The 9,527-nt window shown below is 54.1% G+C and overlaps 1 protein-coding gene across 1 annotated transcript; it reads left to right on the top strand.

Moving 5' to 3' along the window:
- Window positions 1–1,058: 1,058 nt before the first annotated feature.
- FAM50A (family with sequence similarity 50 member A) lies at window positions 1,059–4,956 on the top strand (the record flags this gene model as incomplete). Its single annotated transcript, XM_014583630.2, is given in 12 exon segments — window positions 1,059–1,143; window positions 1,238–1,337; window positions 1,770–1,915; window positions 3,166–3,242; window positions 3,349–3,415; window positions 3,504–3,565; window positions 3,726–3,802; window positions 4,030–4,084; window positions 4,224–4,272; window positions 4,370–4,440; window positions 4,540–4,650; window positions 4,749–4,956. Coding segments are annotated over 12 exon segments (909 nt in total), but the record flags the coding sequence as incomplete, so codon positions are not given.
- Between the last annotated feature and the right edge of the window lie 4,571 nt (window positions 4,957–9,527).

Here is a 9,527-nt window from a genome sequence, read left to right as displayed (position 1 = left end):
ACGGCCCGGGCTGGCTGGAGCGCTGACTCGGGGTCAGCTGCAGAGCCGTGGGGCGGGACCCTTGCTCACTGACCGGCAGGGGACAGAAGCGAGTCACTGACACCTTATCATCTGTACAATGGGCCCGGAGTCAGGCCATCTCAGGCTGGAGGGAGCCACAGTCATGTTTGTGTTGGTGGCACTGGGGCGGGAGCAGAGCTCCCTAGAACCCCGTCCTGCCTCTGAGACTCCTGGCTCTGGTCTTTCTGCCATCAGAGCCGGGCGTCTGCGCGGTTCTAGTGAATACTGAGGCCAGACAGTAAAGGCAGGCTTGAGCCTCCGGGGTGCCAGTGGCTCCCCAGCGCTTCAGTGAGTGGCCAGTGATGGTGGGCAGTCAGGAAGGGCTGGCTGACAGAGGAGCTCTGAGCTGGAGCCTATAGGGCAGACGCAGCAGGAGGGGAGAGACTTAGGGCCAAGGGGCAAGCAGGCCCCTGCCACAGGTGAGTGAGGCCCCCCATCCTCCTTTGTGCTGAGTTTTCAGAGTTTACAGCCCTAACCCTAACCCTGGCCTCACTGTCTCTGGGGCACATGGTACCAAGTGGGCTGGAACTGGGGCTGGGGCAGGAGAGAAGAGGCCTTAGCAGGAGCTGTTGGCAACACCTGGGGCTGGGAGGAATGAAAATCGCGGAGGGAGGGACTTTCCCCCTTCCCATGTTCTTTTCTTTGCCCTTTCCTCACACCCCTTGGTGGGGGTGTGTGTCCCCAGGAGCCTCAGCCTAAAGGGTAGGTATGAAATAGACCAAAGGTCAATAGGGGCCATGGTGCCAGGACCAGGGGGTGCCTTGGTCCTCAGCGGGAGACTGGCAGGGTCCAACTACTGCAGGGACTGAATGGAAACGACCCCATTGGATGTCCTGAGCCCTGGAAGAGCCCCTCCCAGTCTCACAGAACAAAGGAAAGGGGACAGGTCTTTTCAAGGTCATGTCATGCGCCCAAAAGGCGACCCTGCCCCTCTCATGGGGGGGGGGGGTGGGCAGGTGGCAAGGGTTCTTGTCACAGCTCTGTCCCCTCCCCATCAGGAGAACATAATGAAATCCAACATTGACAAGAAGTTCTCCGCACACTATGATGCCGTGGAGGCAGAGCTCAAGTCAAGCACCGTGGGTGAGCAGGGCACATTGGCCTCCTCTCCTGGGCCTAGGGGCTGCTCCTTCGTTAGCCCTGGTGGACAGGTCTTCCCCCTCATCTCGCTGCACAGGTCTTGTGACCCTGAATGACATGAAGGCCAAACAAGAGGCATTGGTGAAGGAGCGGGAGAAGCAGCTGGCCAAGAAGGAGCAGTCGAAGGAGCTGCAGCTGGGGGGACTCCCCCCCCCCCCAGTGCTCGGGGGCCGGGGCTGTGTGCCAGGCTGTTCCTGCACCGTGGCGGGGTGGGGGCTGTCCTGCTTTGGGAACAGGAGAAACATCCGATTTGCCTTTCTCTCTACACCCCTTGGAGCCCCACCAGTCTCCTCAGCCGTGTGGTTTGTCTTCCTCTTTCTGCCTCTCACCCTCCCAGGGACCTGAACAACCTGCCTTTGCTCATTCCTCTCTGTCCTGTGACCCCCATGTCCTTCTGTCCCAACTGGGTCATGATCTGAGACCTCCCTATGAGCTTCCAGTGACCCAGGGCACTTCAGTCCTTCTAGGGTGCAGGGGAGCCTCAGCCTGAGCACACACGTGGCTCTGGGTCACGGAAGGGGCCACGAGTAGCAGTGTGGTGTGCGATAGCGGCCATTGCACCTTGGTAGGAAGTTGGAGAAGCTGCGTGAGAAGGAGCGGAAGAAGGAAGCCAAGCGGAAGATCTCCAGCCTGTCTTTCACCCTTGAGGAAGAAGAGGAAGGAGGCGAGGAGGAGGAGGAGATGGCCGTGTATGAGGAGGAGCTGGAAAGGGAAGGTGAGGGCAGGCCTGCCCACCAGAACTATCCTGGGTTTCTGGCTATAGGAGGAAAAAGCGTGGCCATGGCTCAGCTTCACTCATGCTCCCAAACCTCACATGGGGCAAGAGAAGGCAGGGAGTCCAGGCTGCCACGTGCAGTGAGGTAGGGGCTCACTGGCCTGCTGGGCAGGCACCTCCAGTGCCAGAGGCTGTGAGAACAAGTCTGGCACCAGTCAAGAAGGCTCCAGGGGGCCAGCAGGTGACGTGGAAGTAGACAGCTGGATCCCACATGGCCAATGGCATGGTTTGAGTTCCAGACCCGACGACTTGAAAAACACACCAAGCGCATGTGTGTGCATGCCTAGAACCCTGACAGGAGAATGGAGAAGAGATTGCAGTGTGGCCATCCCTCTTGGGGGTGCTTTCTCACTTTCCCTCTGTCTGTCTCTGTCTCTCTGGCAACCACATGTACCCTATAGCAAAAGTAATGTGCTTTTCAGCAGTGCCATATGGAATAGACCGAGGAGGGAGGAGGGATCATGGGCCCAGCTGGCCAGCCGGGCTTCCTGTGAAGTGGAGGTACCCGCGTGTGTGCTGCCCAAGGCTAGGCCCTGGTCACGTGACTCATGTGACTTGGGTGCTGAGTTGTTAGTTCTGTTCAGTGTAACTTTACACAGCCGTGGAAAGAGAGTGGCTGCTGGCTGGCCACTGTAGGCCTCAGGGACAACAGCAGGGCTTGGGAGTGAGGCCAAAGCCAGCCCAGCACTCCCGTGTCCTGCATACCTGCTCTTCCTGGCTGGGGGCACATGAGTCATTGTGTGTGCAGGACACTTGGGCCAGGCCAGAGGTCAGGAGAGGTGTCATGTAGCAGGACCCTTGAGGGGAGTTTCATTAGCCAGAGAGGAGAACTTGAAGCAGGACGTGGCGGCACGCCTGAGCTGTTGTGGAAGCTGATGTGCAGCAATGGTGCCGCAGGCTGGGTGTGATGGATTTGAGGGCAGTGGCCCGGCTGGCAGGAGCAGAGACCTGCCAGTTGCCTTGTGACTTGACGTTGTGTGCACCAGTAGCTACGGTAAAGTTTTTCTGTTTAGAGCTCTCCTTGTGGCCACAATGGGTGAGAACCTTGTGCCTGCTGCCCCCAGAGCCGAGGTCCTAGATTGGGCTTGCCTTCTGGGTCAGCAGTTCTCAATGCATGCCCAGGGACCCGGAGTCTGTGCGGCCAGAACCATTTTTGTGGCCAAGATGTCCTCTGCCTCCTTTTGCTGCAGAGGTCACCACCAAGAAGAGGAAGCTGGGAAAGAACCCGGATGTGGACACCAGCTTCTTGCCTGACCGAGACCGTGAGGTAAAGGCCACCCGACCTTACCCTGATGACTCTGGCCTTGCTGGAGGCTCCCTCTCAGAGAACGGGCAGCTCTAGGCTACACTCCTTTGTCCATTTCCTCTCCCAGGAGGAGGAGAACCGGCTCCGGGAAGAGCTTCGGCAGGAGTGGGAGGCCAAGCAGGAGAAGATCAAGAGTGAGCACTGGTTTAAGGGACCCTGAGGAGCTCTTGGGGGGCAGGGCTGCCTGGGTCTGGAGGACCAAGAGGCACCTCTGCTTCACAGGCGAGGAGATAGAGATCACCTTCAGTTACTGGGATGGCTCTGGGCACCGGCGCACTGTCAAGGTGGGTTCAGTGGGAACGAACTGACAGCCCTGCCTGTGGGCACCTCTGGTGGTGCTGAGCATGGCAGGGGAGAGGACCCGGCCCATGTGGCAGTGCTGGCTGCCCTGAGCCCCTCTCTAGTTTCTGTCTTCCCTTCCCCATCCCCCCGCTGCACCTGCAGATGAAAAAGGGCAATACAATGCAGCAGTTCCTGCAGAAGGCACTCGAGATCCTGCGCAAAGACTTCAGTGAGCTCAGGTAAAGTGCCCGGGAGGAGGGTGCCCCTGGGGAGCAAGAGGCTCCCAGGAGAGGAAGGTCATGCTCTTCTTCATTGCCTCTGTGGAGAAGTGAAGGACAGTGGGGGAGTCATCCCGGCATACCACTGGGGGCCCCTGGGAGCAGTGTGGCCACCACATCCAGCCTGTCACTGGCAGAGGAGGCTGTCAGCCCAACCCAGGGCCCCATGCCCTCCTTCTCTCCCCCAGGTCAGCAGGGGTGGAGCAGCTCATGTACATCAAGGAGGACTTAATCATCCCCCATGTAAGTCTCAGCCTGCTCCACTCCAGGCTTGGGCTTGGGCTTGGGCTTGGGCTTGGGCTTGTGGGTCCAGCCTGTGGGCCAGGGTGGGAGAGGCTGAGATGGGCCACCGAGATGTTGCTTCCCTGCCCTGGGTTCCTAGCACCACAGCTTCTACGACTTCATCGTCACCAAGGCGCGAGGGAAGAGTGGTGAGTGTGCCCGACCCAGCCCTGCTCCCTAGGATCAGGCCCCTATGTTCCCTCCGGGGCAGCAGGTGACATTGGGAGGTCTGCTGCTGCCCTGCAGGACCACTCTTTAACTTCGACGTTCATGACGACGTGCGGCTGCTCAGTGATGCCACCGTGGAGAAGGATGAGGTACAGTGGTGCTGGGGGCACTGGGCCGGGGTGGGAGGAGCAGGAGAATAGGGCAGGTGGGCCGTGAGCAGCAGTGCCTGGGCCATCTCCCTTCCTCAGTCACACGCGGGCAAGGTGGTGCTGAGGAGCTGGTATGAGAAGAACAAGCACATCTTTCCTGCCAGCCGTTGGGAGCCCTACGACCCCGAGAAGAAGTGGGACAAGTACACGGTGAGGGCTGGCAGTACATGGTGGGGTGGGGGCCTCATGCCAGCCAGCCAGCTTATCTATCCACTTCCCTTCCCTGTGCCTTCTCAACATCACACCAGATCCGGTGAGCCAGTGTCCCAGAGGTGGCGTGCCCTCAGCTCCCTCAGATCCCCTGACACATCCACATTTCTCCAGGACTCCAGGCATCCTGGCTCTTTGAGCTCAGTTGAAGGGTGCACAGGGAGCACAGTTGCTGCTCATCCCTGCCCTGGCGCTGTCATTTACTGCTTTCTTGTTTTACAATAAAGAAATGCATATGTCAGAATACCTGCATTGTAAGAAAGTATATTTGTTTCAAAACACATTTTACTGTGATGAGATTCACTTAACGTGAAATTCATTTTCCCTGTGGGAAAAATATAAACAGAAACACTCCTGGGACCAGCAGGTGGTGTGGTGGTTAAGGCACTGGACTCCCACATGGCTGACCACAGTTCAAGTCCCAGACCTGGTGGCTTGCTTTCTCACTTTGCTCGCTCTCTCTCTCTCTGTCTCTCTCGGATCAAATTAAAATGAATGAATGAATGAATAAGTAATTCTTAAAACAAAAAAAGAAACACTCCCAAAGTGTGGATGCACTTAGGAGTTTCTTTCACACTTTCCTGTCCACTAACTTAAGAAAAATACTGCATAGAATCAAAGTGTGGAAATAATAACTAACAGAACACCTAAGCAAGAAGTATATGCTCTGCATTTTAAAAAGTAATCCATGGGGACCAGCAGTTAACGTAATGGCTATGTCTCTGGACTCCCATGTAGTCGACCACGGTTCGAGTCTCGGACCCGGTGACTTAAAACTCATGCTGGGTGTATGTGCGTGGGTGCCCAAGCTCCCGAGAGGACCGAGAGGAGAATGAAGGAGACGGGAATGCAGCGTGGCCATCCCCCCTAGGGGGTTATTTCTCGCTTTCTGTCTCTGTCTGGCGAGCACATGCGCCCTATAGCGAAAACCTCTAAAAAAAAAAACAAAAAAAAACGTAATCTATAGGACCAGCAGATGGTATAGTAGCCAAGGTTCTGAATTCACACCTGGTGTATGAGCATACCCAAAGTCCCAAGAGGAGAATAGACAAGAAAGGATTGAGGTGTGGCCATCCCCCCCAGGTGGGACTCAGGGTGATTTCTCATTTTCCTTCTGTCCCTCTGAGGAGCACTTGCACCCTCTGGCAAAAAAAAAATTAAAAAAGAAAAAGAAAAAGTAATCCAAACAAAGTAATTTGAAGCATTTCCCTGATTTAGAAGTCTTAAAATGTAAGCTCATGTCTTATTTAACTGTTTTCCCTACTTCTTACAAATTCTTTACAATTTCTCTTGGGGGCTGGATAGTAGTACAGTGGTATGTGATACCCTGAAAGGCTGACCCCCAGAGGAGGCCTCCCCAAGTAAACCAGGTGCACACATGCCCACAACTCTGGGCTGGCTACAGAAGGTAGTGGATCGCAATAGCAAGACCTTGTTGGGAATGCCTATCTCTGTCTCTCCTGTTTGCTTGTGAAAGAAAGAAAGAAACTTTAAAAAAGTCATGTTGGTTTCCAAATTGGCTATACACTAAAAACACTTTCTTTTCCTTTTTAGTTTTTTTTTTTAAAGGTTTTTTTTTTTTTTGCTGTAGGGCGTTTGCGCTCACAGGAGAGACAGACATAAAGCGAGAAATCATCCTCCTCCCTCCCGGGGGGATGGCCACATTACAATCCCTCCTTCTCCATTCTCCTCTCAGTATTTTGGGCATGCACACACATGTGCCCAGAGTGTTTTTCAAGCTGCTGGATCTGGGACTCAAACCATGCAGTTGGTCATGTGGGATCCAGCCACCTTAGCTACCACACCATCAGCTGGCCCAAAACGTCTATCTTAATGCTACACTTGAATAACATGGGATAGTTAAACATGTAGGTCTTGTATTTTGAGAGGAATTAGGAATTGATAGATACCATAGGAGGTAAGTTTGGATATAAGCTTAGCAAAAAGCAAATAACTTTTCATATCTATATGTTGTTACCCTTTTTTTTAAAGAGCGATATTTGCTATAGGGCAGTGTGCTCACTGGAGAGACAGAGGCAGACAGAAAGCAAGAAATCACTCCCCAGGGGGGATGACCACATCGCAATCCCTTCTCCGGGAGCTTGGGTATGCACGCAAACGTGCCTGGTGTAAGTTTTAAGCCGCCAGATCCAGGATCGAACCACAGTCGACTACGTCGGAGTCCAGCAATGTAACCATTACTCCATCTGCTAGTTCCCTGTCATCCCTTTTTAACTCATTCCTGAAGTTATTCCTACTTGGTTATATAGTTCATTGAATTGGGTCAATGTGGTAACATAATAAATCAGTTATAAAATTTTAAACATCAAGTGAAAAATTTGAAAGGCTGTAATCCTATAAATTCTAGAAACTTGCTCCGTGAGAACTCATCCCAGTTAGATGTGCTGCTGGAGCTTCCGTGGTGGTATCTGCTGTCTTCTAAGAAAAGAGAAAGTCCAAGGTTCCATTCACCCTTGACCCTTCCAGCCATCCAAGTCTGTGTTTAGAACGTGGTCTATGCTGTGCATCCACCTAGTTCCAGGACCTGGGGTGGGACCATCTGGGGCCACTCGGAGGAAAGGAGGGTACAGCAGGGAGGGAGTGGCCGGGCCTGACCTGATGTCTGGCATGTGGGAGACAAGTCTGAGGACCTCAATGGTGCCTGTTGTTGGGCTCCCAGGAGCCATGGAGGGGGCTGCTCCTCTGTGCCAACCCCCTTCCTGCCCTTTCCAAAGCCAGGAGAAGTGCAAGCCTCCCGGGCCAATGGCAGATGGGTTTCAAGGGAGCTGGCTTCAGCCTGCAGCTTCCGGAAAACAAACTCCTTGTAGACCAATCTTCAGTCTTGGCAGGGGAGAACCTGGTTTCTAGAACAGCCAGGTGTTGGAGGAACCCTTCAGAGTCAAAATTAAGGGGGCAGGAGGGCTGGCAGGAATGGAGACCCACCCCCTGCAGCCTGTGAAGGGACAGAAGAGGCAGTGCCATGCCAGGGCCCAAAGGAGCAATCCCTTGTCTTAAACCCGGGGCCAAGCAGAATAGCACAGGTGGGCTGACTTCTTGCAGCTCTCCCACCTGGGTATCTGGCTTCACTCCTGGAGGCTGGCGCTGGCCAGGGATGATGCCGAGGGGCAACTATGCAGACCCCCGAGACCTTGGTCCAGATGAGCATGGAGTGCAGGGACAGCTGGGAGGCTGCCGAAAGAAGCTGCGGAGCTTGCGAGCAGACGCTATTTGACAGGATGGAGAACTGGAGGAAAATGAATTGCTGCATGGCCAGGCCCATCAGGAGGGTTCCCTAGCTCTCTCTTCCCTGCGCACACGTATGACCTCTGACATAACAAAAGGGAAAAACAGAACCAAGGTTACAAGGAGAGCTGTACCTTGCTTGCTCCAGCTTCCTTCTTGCTGAGCGTGCGCATGTGTACGTGTGTAAGCAATGAAGACAGAACCACACGTGAGCAGCCAAGATGAGGCCTTTTTGGCAGGGGAACATTTCAGCTGCCATCCAAATGACAAGAAATAAGTCTACGCAGAGGCACAGGATGTGCAAAGACACCGATGGGCTGCTTGAAGGTGAGCTGGCCCCAATGCCACAGGAGGGGGGGAGGCCAGGGAGGCCAGGGAGGCCAGGTTAGCTGCAGGGGAGGGTGCATGTTACTCTTCTCTCTTTCTTCTTGAGCTACTCAGCAGAGGCCATGTCCTCACATGCTTCATACTTGTTCATACAGCAGCCGGAAGGGAAGGGGGACCAGTGAGGTGCCACTTACAGCTGGGACCTGGCCCACCACTTCCCAGGGCCCTCGACAGAGCTGCTCTAATGCTGTCTTCTAGCTACCCATCTTGCTGCTTGCCTTTCTTACCCAAGGGTTGTGAAATCGTGTCCAAGCCAAGCTCCCAGGACACAGCAGTGATACAGGTGCCCTGAAGGGCTGGAAGCCATGTGGTCTACTGCGGGTTCAAATTCTGGGGTCAGTCTGAAAATTCACTGGACACTGAAGACCTGAGGAGCTGCAGGGCTGAGGAGATTGCGGTGGGATGGGACCATGGCTAGGGTGTCGCTCTCTGTCTCTCTCTCTTGTGACACACTGTCTACTATGAAAGCAAGCAAAACCACACGACATAGCCAAGTAGCCTGCACATCTTCTCACATCTGAGCATGGGGAGCCTCCCCATCTACTTTAAGCCACATAATCCCTACCACAGCTACAGGAAAACTCCCCTCCCTAGGGCCTATCCCAGTGTGCAGCACTACACACCTCACCCACAGGTTGGGTGCTCCACTTCTGCCAGGAGACATAGGCTGAGCTGAGATGGGAGACATGACATCTCAGTGTGGCCTGTCTCAGCCTCCTGAGGACCTAGCCTTACAGGCATTTGCCACCACAGCAGGCTTTTTAGTGTGGGCCAGGAATCAAACCTGGGCCTTACACAAAGCCTCTGCCTACAAAGTAGCCGCATCTATCAGCACATGCTATTGTGGCTGGGCCTTATTATTTTTATTTTATTTTATTTTTTGGAGAGATTTTTTTCCTATAGGGCGCGTGTGCTCGCCAGAAAGACAGAGACAGAGAGACAGAAAGCGAGAAATCACCCCCCCCGGGGGGGATGGCCACACCGCAATCCCTTCTCCTCCTTTCTCCTCTCAGGATCTTGGGCATGCACGCACACATGCCCAGCGTGAGTTTAAGCCATCAGGTCCAGGACTCGAATTGTGGTTGGCTACATGGGAATTCAGCGACATAGCCATTACGCTAACTGCTGGTCCTAGGCCTTATTATTTTTAATATATATGTTTATTTTTTTCAACTGAGAAAAAATTC

The sequence above is a fragment of the Tupaia chinensis genome, unplaced genomic scaffold (assembly GCF_000334495.1).
Source record: "Tupaia chinensis unplaced genomic scaffold, TupChi_1.0 Scaffold144382_1, whole genome shotgun sequence".
In the NCBI taxonomy this organism is placed as follows: Eukaryota; Metazoa; Chordata; class Mammalia; order Scandentia; family Tupaiidae; genus Tupaia; species Tupaia belangeri.
Note: the sequence above shows the minus strand (reverse complement) of the source record. Positions and strands in the feature narration are given on the sequence as shown.